At 41.5% G+C, this 17,653-nt stretch overlaps 1 protein-coding gene across 2 annotated transcripts in view; it reads right to left on the reverse strand.

Annotated features, from left to right (window-relative positions):
• Window positions 1-320: 320 nt before the first annotated feature.
• LIPC (lipase C, hepatic type) overlaps window positions 321-17,653 on the reverse strand; it is a gene marked incomplete at its 5' end in the record, with an annotated part of 71,539 nt that continues 54,206 nt past the window's right edge. Inside the window, 5 exons of one of the 2 annotated variants that reach the window (XM_084642347.1) lie at window positions 321-1,660; window positions 5,436-5,654; window positions 7,141-7,261; window positions 13,328-13,570; window positions 15,096-15,329. In XM_084642347.1, coding sequence (XP_084498473.1) covers window positions 1,537-1,660; window positions 5,436-5,654; window positions 7,141-7,261; window positions 13,328-13,570; window positions 15,096-15,329 — 941 coding nt within the window. In that variant the 3' untranslated portion in view covers window positions 321-1,536. The remainder of the gene's footprint in view (window positions 1,661-5,435; window positions 5,655-7,140; window positions 7,262-13,327; window positions 13,571-15,095; window positions 15,330-17,653) is intronic. The other variant, XM_084642346.1, reaches the window with a different exon arrangement.

The raw sequence follows: 17,653 nt of genomic DNA on the forward strand, positions 1-17,653 counted from the left end.
ATTACTGAGGCAGCTGAATATCAACGTAATTTAGGTAGTCTTAATTTTGTAGTGTACACCTGCCCTTAGTAATTGCTCACTAATTTAAAGATTGATAGATCTGCCTAAATTGTTGATTTCCCACATCTTTCAATATCCTGACTCGTAATTTCTGTACATATTTTATTAACATTTATCTGTTTTTGGTGTGACGATATGGCTTGTTTCAGGCCTCATGACCACCAGCAACCATAAACATTTTTCACTATTTGAGAAAAACATTTCAGATTCCTTAAAGACTTTAATAAAATTAAACATCACAGTAGTAAAAACAAACTTGTAATGATAAATTTTGATTTCTGGCATAACAAAATGACCAATGTAGTGTCAAAACACTATTTTTCTGATTACCACATGCAATCATAAACTGAAAATAAAAATTTTCTAAGGAAACTTAGGGCTATTTCTTTTTTCCATATTTTCTATTGATACAGGAAATAATGGAAATACATAATCTTGAAGTTTCATAATTCTCTGAATGTAATGAAAATGGCTGAAGTTTTACAATTTTTCATTTGTAAATCATGTTAGTCTACTGTGAAAATTTTACATAACTTTAGAGTTTACACTAGCATGATGAAAAGGATTTACGTGCAGAAGTTCACTGAACATGACTGCAAATAGGGACTATCAGCTGGAATGTACACTAAGCATTTCTTCAAAGCAAATTAGTTTAAAATATTTCTGTCACTACATTGAACAGCAAAGCATTTTCCAATAGAATAAACTTAAATGAAACATGTTCTTAAAGGTACAATTATTTGGCTCATAACGCTGTAAGTTTTATTGGGTATCAGACAAGGATGAGCCTGTCACCTTCATAACTCCTTAGCTCATGAATGTTAGCAAGCTATTCAGTTAAAAGCTCATAAAAGTTTTCTATAGTTGTGAGAATTTTCTCTCTTCAGTAAGAATATTTTTGCAGTAAGTGATTTACACACCAAGTTCATTAGTAAGTAATTCAACTATGCTTTAGCTGATAATATTCAGGTTTGCCCCATGGAGCCTATGAATTATTTCACCCCAGTGAACTACTTGTTTTGTCGCTAATAAAATTGTTTTCTACCTTGGAGTACGCAAATTGTTGTTATTCCAAGTTGTCTAGTTGGAAAGCAAATTGCTTTTTAAAGAATCAGCAACATGAAATCTGCCTTTGTGTTCAACGGCAGTTTTTAGCAAGAGTCTTTTGAAGTAACCATGTTTGCATTTCCCCAGAACAGGTTTTATCTTTCCGCATTTCAAAACAATTTAGATATAAACACATGATATTGACTAAGAAATTGCAAGCTGATCTGTTTGGGAATAGCTTTAAGGACAAACAAAATGCATATTTCAGTATATTGGTGTATCCCAAAAATAAAATTAATTTTTTATTTTTGTCTTGTTCCCTCTGGAACTGTTGGTGTACATTGTTTTTTGTTAAACTTGGTATATTTAAAATGTTTGAACTATTGTTGTAGGTGTGGGATTTTACTAATGCTTGACAGGCAGCTCTGTTCATGTTCTTGCTAATCTGAATTTTCTCTTTAGTCTCCGAGAGCTGTTTGCACATCTCACAAAAGTTTTCTCTTGGGCTGGATGCAGGTGCACGTTGTCAACACTTTGAGAACAAAATGTCATTCTAAATAGAAAACACAAAGTATAAGTTACCTTTTTTGGACATTTCTTTGTGTAAATGTTCTGTTCCCCATAGTATTCTTGACTTCAACTTCTTTTTCTGCTTTTTAAATAAGATACCTAATTGTTTTCATTTGCTTTTAATTATGAATGTACATCTGGCAGCAAAGTATTTAGAACAGGGTAGGGGGGAGTAGGTGAGGCATAGGTGATTCCTGTGTATTTAGTTTACTGCTTCTGTATGGTCTTTCTGTTTGTCCATACTTTATGCTAGTTCTCGTGAGTATTGTCTTCATGAAGAAATTTTTGCTCATGGCCACTAGGGGCATGAATCAGGTTATGTAGATCTGTTCTGATAGATAATATGGTGCTTAAAACAGCAGCAGCTGCCTGGCCCCTACACTAGTGTTCTCCCACTCTTGCTACCATGTGTGATGCTGAAACATTAATAGCAGTAGATGGACATTTTAGTGAAAATATCTTTGTATAAATGCAGCCATAATAACATTTTGAGGCTATGAGGATGAGGTCTCAAAGGAAGCTGAAAGCTTAGCCCATCCTTGAACAGCCCTCCTCTGCTCTTTAAGAAGCATTATTGAAAAAGCATTCATTGACACGTGTCCCACTCTTTACACAAAGGGAAAATCTAGCACATGAAACCATTACAAACAAATGTTTCAAATGATTAAAATGGGTAAAATGTGGATATGAAAATATAGTTAACTGTTCAAGTGCCTGGGAAAGTGGAAGACTAATCAAAACATATGGTTTGTTTCTTCTAGTATTTTATAATCTAAAATTCCCAATATGCTAATGATTAAATTCATGCAGTTTGGTCTCTCCAAGGGAGTTTTGATAAATGATTTAAATACACCTCTACATTTCTTTCAAAGAGAGATTTGCCCTTGAGTATTCCTTATGCTTCCTTTTAGAAATACCTAGTAAGCTTTCACTCACCCCAAAGCACAATTTCAGCAACGGTGTTATTTAAGTTCCCATGAAGTTCTAGATTGCATAGAAAGAGAATAGCACCTCGTCAGCCCCTATTACAACATCCTCAGCACCAAAATCCAGTTCCACTTACCCAACAACCTTTAGCATTGTTTTCTGTATCTAAAACACCTACAAAGTTTTGTGGTGCCAACCCCCAGCCTTTTCTACTCCAGTGGGAATCCCTAAGCAGCACACAAGTATTGTAATTCTTTTGAACTATTTTGAGAGTCCTCTTGCAGCACATTATTGGCACACACAACAGTGTCAGGGAAGAACCTTCCTCTTTAGGAATTTCAAACAGAGCAGCCACATATTCCTTTCACATTTTGTATACACTTTCTTAAACTATCAAAACTCCGGTTGGACCATGTCTCTCTGTCATGCCCAATGCGTCTTACTCTCCAATTTGATCCTGCAGCAAACTGAGCTAAGTTAATACGGATCCATTATCATTTTCATACCAACATGAGATGTTAAAAACTCAGGATTAATACTCTATGGCAGGATCAAGTCAGAGATGCTGTTCTGTGAGGAGGAAAATATTTATAAAACAAATGTTTTGAGTAAGAGCAAAAGGAGCACAAAGATAGTGGTCAAGTAAATGTATAATTTTTTTCTTCAGGTTTGAAGCACTATGTAAATTTCTGTAAGTCACTCTTTCAAATCAGCACCAGGGAACTATGGCTCTGCAGATGGTAGGGGTACCCTCAATGATCTGCAATAGATATTATTGGTGGCTGTGAGGTCTTTCCTGAGCTCTTTGGAGCAAGACCAATATAATTGTCCCTTCAGGGTTGAAGCCTTCTGCAAAGTAGGACAATTTGTTCTCATTTAACCTTAATTAAAAGGGCTAGTTCTCAGGAGGTTAAAGCAGTGGCAGCCATTACAAACATTTCTGGCTAAAATTTTCCTTTTTTTTTTTTTAATAGACAAACCATTTCACAAATATAAGCACTGATGTTACTGGTACTGTAATGGTTTGTCTACGGGGGATGCTGTAATAGCTCTTGAAAACCATGAAACTTCACCTTGCATGTAGAAGTTTTTATTCAAGAAAATCTAAGTCCTAGCAAACAGAATGCAATGATTTTACAGTTCGCCTGACAAAATTCATCACTTCATCTACAGCACCAGACAAATGGCAGCATAGAGTGCAGGAGTGACTGCCAAACACTGGCAGTGATCAGTGTTATGTATGGTGCTTTTCCTCTCCAGTATCTCTGTCTGTGGATACTTAACCCACCATGGAAATTCCACTATCTCTGTAGTGGAAGGAATTCACTAACACACAAGCCAACCATGCAGGGGCCTCCACATAAGTTTTAATACAGCACACACAGCTCATCTGTCAGAGACTGGACCAGGGCAAAAGAAACTAATGTGAGAAAATCTACCAAGTTTATCAGAAAACAGACTTCTTGTGTTAAATTAATGTAATCAATAATCAGCCAGGAGACTGCGTAGTTCTGAAATCTGCTTCCTCCTCTGTTGCCCTTCTGAGCATGATGTAAGGCACCCTGCCTTTTCCCTGGGGGGAGTTATTGTTGGGGCAGGTGATGGGGGGAAAGGGGAGGAGTTGTCTTTATAAAGCTCCCATTCGTTAACTATGTGTGCCTTTTCAAAGATATTGTGTGGTCCCTAGGGACTCTGACAGGTACAGTCTATGTAAAAAAAGAAAAAGAAAAGCAAGCTGCCTTTGGTCGTCAATTGTATTAGGGAAAATCTTCACTGCAGAGTTAACTTAGGCTCTTACTTTCGTGTTGTCTCTAATCCTCTCTCACATAAAACCCTCTCACCAGAGTTTGTGGTGCTTAAAACCAGGGCTAGTTGTCCAAGCTGGGGGCATATGCTAGGACTCAAGCACCATTTTCACTTGACCCCCTACTTTGTAATGAGCCTGCAGATGAAACCACTCAAGTGCTGATAGGTCTCAAAGGCCTTTCCACAATTCCTCCATGTGCCTGGAAGGCCAGACAAGTTCTCCCAATTTCCCCAGTTCTTTGGGAAACAATCAGAGAGCAGCTCAGATTCCTGCTGCATAAAGCACCATGGGACATGCCCCCAGAAGTCCTGCTGACTCCCACGGGTGCGTGCTGCACCAGCGAGGACTGAATCACTTTGCAGAGTGGCTGCTCATGCCTTAGCTAGGCTAACACAGGTGACTGCCCCAGTTAACTCTGCAGTGAAGACATACCCAAAGTGCTCAAAGCTTGTTGCTAGGTGGGTTGCGACTTCCAAAGAGGTCAGCTGGTAAAGAGGCTGCTGTCAGAGAACAGGAGTCCACATGTAGCAATCAATTATCTAAAAAGTTCAGTTTTAGGCCTACAAATATCCTGTGATTTTTTTCAAGCCTGGGCATATCTAAAGGTGCATGTTAATCCTTGAATTCAGCTCTATTTTGAATCACAACTGGATTTATGATGCAGCCGTGTCACCCTCCTCATACTCGACATACACAAAATATGAGCAGACCAAAGCCTGCTTCTTCTATACGTAGCCAGTGAAAACCAAGCCCACTCCCCGCACCTTCTATTGCTACAAAGCAGTTTGTAAGTTCTTTTATGTCTCCCTATCCCACCCACTGATGTATTTAAACTCATCTGGGAGACAGAAAAGTGTGATGGACAGGCACAGTGGGTGGTGTTTAGTGAATTGGAGTAAAGTGAGGTTTATTTTCTTTGCATATCTCAAAAGTTGTAGTCTTAGTTATTCTACATCTGATAATTCAAGATCTGTGCCCACACTGCTCCTTAATTATTCCAAAAAGTGATTTCTATAACACCTACTTTTGCTGTGTTTCTCCTGCTTTGACTCTTATTGTCTTTACAATAAGTCCTGGTCGACGGTTGCCCTTTGTCCAGGGGATGATAGTTTGAACTGTGTCCCAGATATTTTCCCAAACTGCAGTTCCTTCCCATTTGAATTTGATCATCATTAGCTCACCAATGTCGATGTCCAGAGTGATGAGAAAGGAATAGGTTTTATTTCCTGTAATGCCTTCAACGCTGTAAAAGCAAAACCACCAAAAGTGATCTGGACACTGAAATGTGCTTTGTGTAAATGATAGTTTCTGGATTATAGGTCTATCTGTGGTTTCCATCTGAAGAGGTAGAGCAGATGACACTAATATCTAAACAACACTTGAAGAAAATGTGTTTTTCTTTCTGCATGTTTTAACTGTAAACAATCTTGCAAGATTCTACAGCAGTGCTGCATATACTATTAAAATAAAGTTGTACTCTTCCCATTTACAAACTGGTCAGTACGTTAGCCACTGAGCTACTGATGACATTATTTGTTCTTTGTATTGCAGTAGTTCCTAGGAGTCCCAATCACGGACCAGGACCCCAGTGTGCTAGGCACTGTACAAACAAAAAGAGAGTCCCTGCCTCAAAGACCTTACTTGAGGGACTTAATTCTTGTTATTATTGTCCATATATATAGGGATCAAAGTGGGTGGGGGCAGTTCCCCTCCATTGCTAAAATCAGAAGGTGTTTCCCTTCTCCTTGGTCTGGGGGAATCACAGCTCCTCCAGGGCTTCTGCTCCTCCAGGGATGGTGAAGTGTGAGAATTTGACAAACCGGGGAGATAGTAATGGGAGAAGCCTGGCCTATTTGTGGAGCAGCAGCAACTCCTGACAGGAGAAGAAAATATTTCCCAAAAAGGAGTCCCTCTGTGCCTCTTCTTCACTACACGAAGGTCTTTCCCACCAGGAGCCTCCAACTCCCTCTCACTCTGGGTGGAAAAACAGTAAATACAGAACACCCAGATTTTGCAGAAAATCCCTCATTAGAAATGTCCCTAAACTTGTCTAAACTGTGGGGAATTACACCAGATGTTTCAGTGTTTCTCCAGGAAGGACCTCCCAAGTTCCCATTTGCTTTTACATCAATCCAGATTCTCTGTAATGGTCAAGTCTAAAAGACATATAGCAATGGAAGTGGGGTGTGTCCTTCACTTCACAAACGCTCTGTCAGCTGTGGTTAGCTGGCTATGGGCCTGGTTGGAGAGGAATCTTTTGGGATATATTCTTCTCTTCTCCTTCCTGCATGCTGTCACCATAAGAAGATACTACACAGTATCTCTGTATGTTGCCTAGGCTCATGACAACAGCCACCGTTACCGGTGAACCTCCCATTCTAGTTAAATTGCCTTTTAACTGCACAAAATAGACCCAGCATTCTACAACTGCTCATCCTGGGATGGACTGAACTTGACTGGATAGGATGCCGTACTCAATGTTCAAGAAAACTTCTAAGATTGACTAGTCTATTTTATAGTGACTTTTCATACCAAGACTTGCATGAACATTGTAAAAGGCTGTTGGATTTTTTTGTTTTGCATGATTTCCAGTTCGTCTCTATTGAAGACTACTAAACCAGGCAATTCAGAACAAATGATGCATATTTATTATATAAGTGAGCCTGTATTAGAAAACGTGGCCTCATTTTTCACCACCATAAAATAGGGACTTTGTGTCTAATACTCACAGTGTGATGGGGAGATTTTCAGCATCTTCTTTAGTGCCTGTCAGAGAGACGGTAAAAGTTGGTTCTACCTGTTTCTCTTGAATTTCATTGATGAAGTGTATCTTGAATTGATAATGGTAAACTGCACAGGAGAAGAAATTGCAAGGTGAGTCACAGTCATGCAGGCAGCATACTCATGTGATAGCAGAAGTTTGCAGTTCAGAGCAGACACTTGAAAATCGTTTCCCTTTTATTTATTTTATCAAATGCATTGGTCACCATTACAAAAGTCAGCAGCTGTCAATCATTGCCAAACAGCGTTAGCTGACACGTTTTTGGGTCCCCACTGCTCTCTTTAGTGGTGTGATGTAGGGGAAATGGGTGGGGGGAGTTTTCTGTGGGAAATCTTTCAGATTTCATAAGATTTAATTCTGAGAATTTCTGATGTGTGTCACAGAGAGTAAGCAGGCAGTTCCTGGTCTGACTTCCCTGGATTCTGTACAGCTGTATAGATAGAAATCCTTCTGTGGACTGGAAAGGGCAGTGGAGTAGTCACATGGATTGAGAACGCTCTTCTGGATGTCAGCCTTGCTCACTGGGATCTGCTGGAACATCTCCCAGCAGAACAGATGACTGTTCTTGATGGCATAATGATACATTGTGCTTAACACGTATCTGTTCACAATATGACTTTGTTCAACACATTGAAAGAAGAAATATGTCATTACTGCTTTGAGGTTTGATGGGTTCTAGAAGAAGAGGGTTTGGGAAAGTCTTTGAACTGAAAAAGTGATGCAGTTGTAGAAAAGAGTGGCTGAGATATCATCAGTGTAAATGTCATATGTTGTTTTCACATGTAGCAAATTGCAGAAAATCATTGTCTGACTGTGTGTGCAAATTGTGCCATACAGCTTTGAATGCCCAACTTTGTCTATCCTCTGCCCGGTCAGCCTGTCAGAAGTAATGGTAACAGAAGTAGTTTCATTTGGAAAAGCCATTATCCGCTGATGAAAGCATTCATATAGTACTGTCTATCAGAGGATTTCTGAGCAAGATGACTCTCCATCTACCCCCAGTACATCAACTGGCTTTAAATTAAGAAACATAACAGTGATGAGCTGTTGATATGCCCTATAACACTGAGCCCTATGGGCAAACACACCTTCCTTCAGCAGGCCCACCCTTCCAGGCTGGGGCTTGGAAGGGGATAGTATAGGCTTATGCCAGTATTATGCCAGTATTATGCTCAAATAAATTGGTTAGTCTCTAAGGTGCCACAAGTCCTCCTTTTCTTTTTGCGAATACAGACTAACACGGCTGTATTATAGTATTATGCCAGTCTTACTGATCCTGTGTGCTTTGGGGGAATTTTCCTTGGCACTTTGCCCTTTCTATGTGGCCCCTATATGCTGCTTGGAGCAGCACCTAGAGCAGGGGTGGGCAAACTTGTTGGCCCGAGGGCCACATCTGGGTATGGAAATTTTATGGCGGGCCATAAATGCTCACTAAATTGGGGGTTGGGGTGCAGGAGGGAGTGAGGGTTTTGGCTGGGGGTGTGGATTCTGGCGTGGGGCTGGGGATGAGAGGTTGGGGGCGCAGAAGGATGCTCTGGGCTGGGACCGAGGGGTTTGGAGGGTGGGAGGGGGGATCAGGGCTGGGGCAGGGGTGTAGGCTCTAGGTGTCACTTAACTCAAGCAGCTCCCGGAAGCAGTGGCATGTCCTATCTCCGGCTCCTACACAGAGGTGTGGCCAGGTGGCTCTCCGCACTGTCTCATCTGCAGGTGCTGCCCCTGCAACTCTCATTGGCCACAATTGCTGGCCAATGGGAGCTGCGGGGGCAGTATGCGGAGCCCCCTGGCTACCTCTATGCATAGTGTGGAGCGGGGAGCCCCGGCATGCACAGAGCGGGGCAAGCCCCTGACTCCACTCCCTGGCTGGAGCTCGAATGCCAAATTAAAATGTCTGAAGGGCTGGATGCAGCCCCCAGGCCATCGTTTGTCCTCCCCTGACCTAGAGGTTGGAGAGGTGGATAGAATGGGTCCCTTGGTTGGTTTGGCTAAGTATCCAAACCCATCCATCCACTAAACACCATATCTATCATTTAAAAATAGATTTTAACCTACTGTGGTACATGAGACCACACTGATCAGACTGCACCTCTTACAAATGCTGTGCTCATAACCATGTAAAATTAAAGCTGGGCCTGCACAGATCTTGGAGACTTGAGAAGGAGATTCATGTTATGAATATATATTTCTAATATATTTCTGCAAAAGCTAAAGGCAAAAACCCTTTCACTGTCCCCACAGGATGAAGGTTGTTTTTTTCTAGCCATCTGCTGGATAAGACCTGTAACAGATGTCCTGACTAATTTGGGGCATTCACGCCTCCAGGGCACATTTAGCAAGAGTTAGAGGTTTATCCTGCTCTCCTGGTCAAATTACAGATCAGGTAATTCCATGCTATTATCCAATCCTGCCTGGTAGTTATTATGGAAAGGTAGGTTTCAGAGTAGCAGCCGTGTTAGTCTGTATTCGCAAAAAGAAAAGGAGGACTTGTGGCACCTTAGAGACTAACCAATTTATTTGAGCATAAGCTTTCGTGAGACACAAGCACTCCTTTTCTTTTTATGGAAAAGTATTCACTCCCCCTCCTTAAAACTGATGTGTAGCGTCACTTGCACAGAATGGCTGCAGTTCAGTGGCAAGTGAGTGACCCCGTTACGTACATACATGCGGTCTGTACAACACACTGACCTTTCAGGATGAAAGGCGCTATTATAAACGTGTTATCTTCTTACAACTGCTATCTTTTTAATGAAATCAGGTCAGCTTTCAGGCCTGGATACACTATCATTAACTTGAAGAATAGAATGTCCAGTTTCATAAAGAAACTAAGATTATGAGGAAGTATAACACTGAGCTTCTTAATTATTTGCTGTCTGAGTTTTTCACATGATCTTTAGAGCATTCTTGGGAAAGTGTTTCAGGATCACTTGATACAGATTCTTACACAATTGTTGGACTGTTTTGCAGCTACTATGAAAGAAAGCTCTTGTTAAGGCATTGACCTTTTGGTATCCCAAAAGTCTGTGAGAATGGCTTTTTTCTTTTTTTTCACATCAGGAATAGTTCCAGGAATTGAACTGCAGTATGTCTTTAAAAGTGAAATTAAAGTCATTGGGAACAACAGAGTTAAGGCTTATGGTAAGAAAAGAGTTCCAGATGCCAGTAAGAAAACAATACCAATGATCTTTTCTTTTGCCAAGATACATTTGTCAGTAGATTCCTTACCGTAAAAGCAGTGTTTGATCATGGATCCTGAAGGTGATCTTACTATGCTGACCCAAAATAAATTTTTGCTTTGAAGAACTAATGAAGAGTGACTGCTTAGGGGCTCCTAAAATGTCAAAATATATTTTGAGCAGTGTGATAGGGCATCCGCCCCACACTGGCCTGTAAGGGGTTAATAGAGCCCTAGAGTGGCTGTGGCAAAAAGCAGCCCAATAGGAGAGGGGCTGTGAGGAGCGGCCAATCAAGGCCCAGCAGGCCTGCATAAAAAGAGCCTCAGTGAAGAGCAGGGCTATAGCTGCCTGGAGCTTGAGGAGGGAGCACTGTGTATGGAGTAGGCTGCAATCCTGTAGCATCTCGGACAAAGCAATGCAGGCAGGAACCTGGGGAGAAGAGAGAGCGCTCCGGATGGGCTGCTGAGACTGAGGAAGTGGCCTAGGGAAATGTAGTAGCGATAGTAGAGGCAAAGGACTGCAGTAAGTGACTGCAATTCAGAGGGTCCCTGGGCTGGGACCCAGAGTAGAGAGCAGGCCTGGGTCCCTCCCACTTGCCACTGGGGACGTAGCAGGACAATTGACTGCAGTCACCACTGGGGAAGTGGTTGGACTAGGAACTAAACTCCCACAGAAGAGGGGAACATGGATAGTCACATGGCTAGGGGACTGAACCATGAATAGGATGCAGTGGCTCCTGATGCTGTGAGAGGGTTGCAGGTGGACTGCGGAGAAGGAGTGATGGGGTGCAGACCACAGATGGGGTGTTGGCCTCGAGCTAATCTCCAGAACAACCAGGAGGAGGCACCTGTCTGGTGGTGAGTGATGTGTTCCATGACAGTTAGCTTACCACATAATTAAAAATAAAATAAAATAGGAAATTCAGAAAATGTCAACTTTTTTCTGTTTTCATATGGATTAAATCCAGTCCAGTCTGAGTAGCTGAGACAGAGCTGTGCTTGTAGCCTCCCCATTTGGAGTAAATGCCATGCATTTTAAACTAGGATTAGAGGAAGGGTTTCCAAAAATCTTTCAAAAGAAGCCAAATGTGTGTGAAAGCATTACATTGAATTATACATTGAGCACTGGGGACATCATACTGCAAAGTATAAGCAGCAAAACTCAGTAGTTCTGTACATAAGCAGAGCTTGTTCTAGGGATGTGCAAACTATGTGGGCATCCCCTTTCCCTCTGGCAACCTCTCAGCATCCAAAGTGGTGACAATAAATAGCTTATTTCTGAAAAGAGGGAGAAGGACTGAACACAGTGTCTCCTTCAGACAATTCTCATATTCTCTTTAACAGCATGTGAGACCATGTGGGCCAGATTGCCCATGGCACACATTGCATCTGTGGAGTCCCAGCAGAATCTCCTGTAGCACAGGCTTTCCCCTGCAATTCCCACGCTGCTGGATGCTCTGTGATGCAGGCAACAGCTCTGAGGACAGAGAGACGTTCTCTCCTCTGACCTCAGTGCTCTCCTGCCTCTTTCTTTTTAGTTCCTGTGAGCTTGGAGCCAGCAGGTGGCAGCAGCAGCAGGAGAAAGGGGAGGAGCTGTCGAGTGGGGGGAAGGGGAGGAGCCTGTTCCTGGCTCCTCCTCCTACATCCTCCCCAAGCTGCCAGCCTTTGCCTTTCCTTCCCCTCTCTTACTCTGGCTGCCCCTGACTATCCAATGCCCTGTCACCCCCACACAGCTGTGGGGGTCAGGAATGGGATGGTGTGTGTCTGCCACCTGCAGTTAAGTCATCTTAACTACTGTAAGAACTATTTGTAGGAAATGACCTGGGCTGGAGGACTCAGTCCTGATTTCGAGAGGTAATTGGATGCCACCAAAGACCTTGGGGGTGATGAAAAGAGGTGTGTTCTTTACTTTACTATTTCAAACTCTCACCCAATGCCCGTTTACACTACAAAAGCAATTGTGTCAGTGGACATGGTTACAGCACAATAGCCCTGGGACATGGTTAAACCTGATTCTGTCTTGCAGTGTAGATGGGCTCTTACTGTGTTTCCAAGTCATTAGCATGGACCCAGCTACACTACAAGATGGGACTGTGTGTTCACTGTGTTGTAACTCAGTGGTTCTTAACCCCTTCCATTCTAAGACCTCCCTTACTGATAGCAATATGGAAAGGGTATGGTGGCTTTGAACCCCTGATACCAGTTCCCATCCTCCCATCCCTCAGTCCCAAAGCTGAGAACTCATGTTGTAGTTAGTATGTAACCAGGTCCATTGACAATTTTTATAGTGCAGATAGGCCTCTATTCCGTAATTCTCTATCAGACCTATTTCCACCCCCCACAATAGTAATTGGTGTAATTATGTATGTGTTTTCTCTCCAAATTCAAATAGTGAGCTGTTATTGTGCTCCTGACAAAGTGATTTAATGAAGATAACTCTAGAATTCCAGTAGCTTCATTTTAGTTCTACAATTCCACCCTATAAAAACCCACACTATTCTGTTCTGTCTTCTGTTTGAAAAGTAATCATTTGTATGTCTGCTATAGACTAATTACAGATAAAATTTGTACCACAGTCAGAATGGGAGGTCTTACAGGTCTCCCTGAGCAATTATGGGGGTTTTTTTTTTGGCTTGGCTGGCAGCCTGCATATGCTATACCAATTGTTCGGTTTGAGTTAGCTATAAGAAAATTCTGCAGATCAGGACCTGAGCAGCTTAGAAACCACGAATCCACAGTTACTGTGTGATAAGCATGCAACTTGCTTCTCCCATTAAAATATTAAGAGAGCTCTTGAGGGAATGGCTGGGGGGAAAAGCCCACTAGGATTCACAACTATCTGGACAAACTGATTTTGACCTAGTGATTTTATCACTTAGGCAAATGACTTAACAAGATCCAAAAACCTAGTTAATTTTCTCACTTCATTTTCTAGTTGGGCTCCTGAGCAAGTGTACCTACTAACCTTTGAAAGGCGCATGTGCTCGTGTTTTCAAAAAGAGCCGTCTGTTTCTCTGGAGCCTCTCCTTTCTGATGTTGTAGCCCAGGGTGTTGCAACGGTTCTTCCTACAACTGAGGCACATTCCTTTGTCAAAGGTTTGGATATCGTTGCACCAGTAGGCCATGCTTTGCTTATCATCATGCAGTAGAGAGTCAATGAACAGATGAACTGACCTCTCGTGTGCACATTTCACTGTCTGAGTGATCCCTGGAAAATATAATAGCAAAACCCTTGACATTCCTGTGCCCCCACTTCCCATGCCAGTTACAAAGCAGTGTAGTAAGCTGCCATGTAAATCTTATTGATCCTTCTCAACACATCATATTTACTACTAAATCCTATCAGTTAGACAATCCCCGCAGAGACACATGTAGAATTGTTAATTCTATCAAGGAGCATCCAAACACTATCTGACTGAGCTGGCAAACGTAGCAGGAACTAATGTGTACAAAATGGAACAGATTGTACACATCCTCTTCTTTAATAAAATTGTTCAGACTACAGATACCAGAATGCAATGCCCCATCTTGGCTGTTCCATATGGAACATAGCATGCTGGTATCTGTAGTCTTTTCAGACTTCACTTCATATTAAAGAGGACAGCCACTGTGGGCTGCACTGCAGAACGCTGTGCTGCACTTTGGCTGTTCCTGTAATACCTGGCATATCGTACACCTATTTAAGTGACTAACCTCCCTGATGAATCACATTTGCAGCTGTTGTTGTTCAACAGGAACAATATGAATGCATTATTCCCACAGTAAATTGTTGAGAAACAAGCCTGACACTAGGGTACTTATTCTTCATGCTGCTATCAACAGCCTTCAATTTAAAAGTAATTTTTAACAGTCTTTTCCTTTAGTATTACAGTTTTAGATCTTATTTTCCTCTCTGTGTGGTTATATACCATGGTAGACTATGAAAACACATCCTCACTCATGAGCTTCCTAATTCATAGCTGCTGAAGCCAGATATGGGCTATCTAATAGCTTTATTTCTTGGTATTGTGAGAACAGCTGAAAATGTTTTGGAATGCAGTATGCTGGGCAAACTCTGCCCTGTTCTGGTGTTTCAGCAAATCATTCTAATTGTCACTCTGCATGAGTGCCTTATCTTCCGGCAGTATATTGCAGCAGTTACAACCTCCTTCGGGGGTGTCTCTGTACATTTACATTGCGCTACACTAGGACAGAGCTTCTATATATAAAACTTAGATTGTTACTTGTCTAATTGGCAATAAGGTCCTAGAGAGAGAGAGAGCGAATTTGTCCACTTTGCAGGGTAGTGCCTGAGGGTTGTGAGGGTAGCAAGGGGGGAGATAATTCGGGGAGGTAAGTAGTACAGTACTGAATTTTATTTGATTTTAAATAACTAATTGCATTGTAAATGTATCTGTCTTAATTAGGGTAAACTCTCCTCTTGCCTCAGTACCCAAAATAAGTATCCTTGGACTCATTCCAAATTGGTTGATAGTAGGATGCTTTTGTCCTAATTTTCAGAGGTGCTAAGTGCCCAGAGCTCTCACTCAAGTCAATGTGAACTGTGGGTGCTTAGAGCATCTTAAAAATCAGGTAATCAGTTTCTAGCTAAGAAAAGCTCCCTTTTACAGTATGTTGTTTATATTGGGTGATACTTTAGGCTATTTAATTGCATATGGACATTTAGAAGTTTCTCAGAGCTGCTGTCAGTCAGACTGCAATGCTTCCTTGACATGACAAAAAGCACTTCTTACCAGTGATTCCATACTGTGCAATGTGATTATACACATGCATGATGTGGCAGCCAGGTTGAAAGGTGCCTCCATTGGGATAAAAGTCAAAATGTGCCACTGGCTGCTTGATCCCTACGCTGAGACCCATGTGCTGTTGAGTAAATGTATGAATTGCATCTACAAAGTTTGCATCATCTGGAGATAAACGGTCTGTTGGTGACATTCCTTCAAACAAAGGACCAGCGGGGTCAAGGCCTACAATAAATGCAAATAATCTGTTTGAGAGTTACAGTAGATTTGATTTACCAGAAGAAGTTATGAAATTAATACCATAAAACTGAGAAAAACACACTCTATGACTGCCCGGACTTTTAGTGACGGCTTGCCTTCTTTATGCTAAGAAACAAGACTAGGGACAAAAAGGCCACGAGTAGGGGGAACACAACTACACCCAAAGAGTTAAAAGCAAATATAGACACTAACAAACAGTAATTGCTATATATACAAGGACACTAGCCTGAAGAGATAGATGTGTTTGTTGTAGACAAGCCGTGTTCACTGCCACTACGTCTGCTTGGGTGGGTGTTTACTTAATTTTGGTTTTTAAATCCTGCAGAGGTCACACATGGCAGAGGCCCTACTGCAGACAGGTGTTCCACATTAAGCTTGACTTTTACCTTACATTGGAGACCTGAGACTTCATAATGTTTGGTTTGTTTATAGAAAGGCTTCTGGTGTCTGGTTAGCTATTTTTATTCAGAATGATTCTCCACCATCAAATGACTGTACTTCAAAGCTAATAATTATCCCTCTTTAGAAAAAATATTCCAGACTTGGAGTGTTAGATTTAGTTTATTAAATATTTTTCCAAGGTGCCTATCACCTTACTTTCTGAGGGCTATTGAAGAACTAATTTTTTTTAATGTCCCATGTACATTTTTAGCTGCTTTTCTGTGTCTAGAAGACTACTCTGGGCCAGACGCTGCTTGGATAGTCCTGCTAATCCCCTTGTCTAATGGGAGCAGAATTGGCACATGTGTATTAAAAGTAAAGTTGGCTATAATGAATGTGTGGCCAATTTTTGTAGATATTTTCCATTCAGTGTTCAGTTAATGGAGATTATTGTTGCAAGCTTATTTCAGTGCTACTGAAGAATATACCTAATTATATTTAGAAATAATGTATTTTAATTATTTTAAGCATTTTCTCACTTGCTCACCCTTAAAGGGTAAAGGGTATATTGAGGGATCCTGCTAGGGATGGCCAAACTACTTAGGATAAAATAAGAAGCACTCTGAACCTTTGCCCAGAACTTGAACCATACTTGAGTGGAATCCTTAGGTTGATGCTTTTGGACCTCTGCACTTCCCTGGTTTGGACTCAGGCTGGAAGATGGTGTACAGAAATATTAGAAGAAAGATCCTTGCTGTAATTCTTCCAATTCAGAACACGTAAGTACTGGATATCCTAAGATTCTGTGCTTAGAAGAATTTCAGCCCAGTTTCTACACCAGTGGGAGAAGCTTCAAAACTGAATCTAGTTCCCATTAGAGCATAAACTTTTTGCAATGAGAAATTTGCTTCTTTTTCCAACCAAAGCCTAAATAAAAGCTTAAGTGCTAAATTCTGCTTCTTTGTGGCAAGTGGAGTTCGTATGGCTTTTCTGATGAGGCCTGCTTTTGCACCACTAAAGTCAATGGGAATTTTGTCAGAGACTTTAGCGGAAGCAGGATCAAGGCTCTAATTACCATTCCACTGCAGAAAATGAGTAACTTCAAGAAAATGTACATTAGAAGGAGAACGAACCGGCAGTCAATGCACAGCTAGTCCAAAATGGACTATTTCACAGCTCTAAAAATACAACAATTGCATTTTTTTATTGTCAGAGCCCTTGCACAGGCGTTGGCCAGCCAAGAAAAAAGTACAGTGGTTACAGCTAAGAGAAATATTTTCAGAAGGGTGCACTTTGCCTTTAAATATCAAGCATTTGGCAGACTCTAAATGTGCTTCTCTTCCATTTATTTCACCACTTATTACAGCTTCTGTCAAAGAAAAAGAATCATGTGGTGAACTGAGAAAATACATTTGGACGCTGTGGTATTCTTCCTACAGATCTGTAGAAGGCTGGCAGTGCCTGAGACACCCCGCTCTGTGAGCAGGTGTTAACCCTTTCCCAGCAATATCCAGTGAGTTCTGCTGGCTCACTGAAGGCAGTGGTTTATTTTGACACCTGGTATAAGGGAGGTAGGAGCAGTTCTTCAGGAATAGAGAATATAGGGTGTAGAATGAGCAGGCCTGAGGTAGGAATCCTGAGAGCTGTCACGCCTGGGGCAAAGGCATGAGTTGAACTTTATCTTATCTCCTATTCCTTTGTTAAACAGGCAAACCCCAGGAAGGGTTTATGTTCGGACTCTAGATATTGTGTGGACTTTGGTTTTGATCAGGTTGGAGAAGGCAAATAAGTAAGAAGGTTCATAAGTAGGACCCTGCGTAAATCTTTTTTTTTTTTTTTTTTTTTTTTAAAGAAAATTCACCATAGCAGACATGGCAAAGTATTGAATTTCACAGAGTTTGCAGGGA

Source organism: Lepidochelys olivacea, assembly GCF_965140295.1.
Source record: "Lepidochelys olivacea isolate rLepOli2 genome assembly, chromosome: 10".
Classification (NCBI taxonomy): Eukaryota; Metazoa; Chordata; order Testudines; family Cheloniidae; genus Lepidochelys; species Lepidochelys olivacea.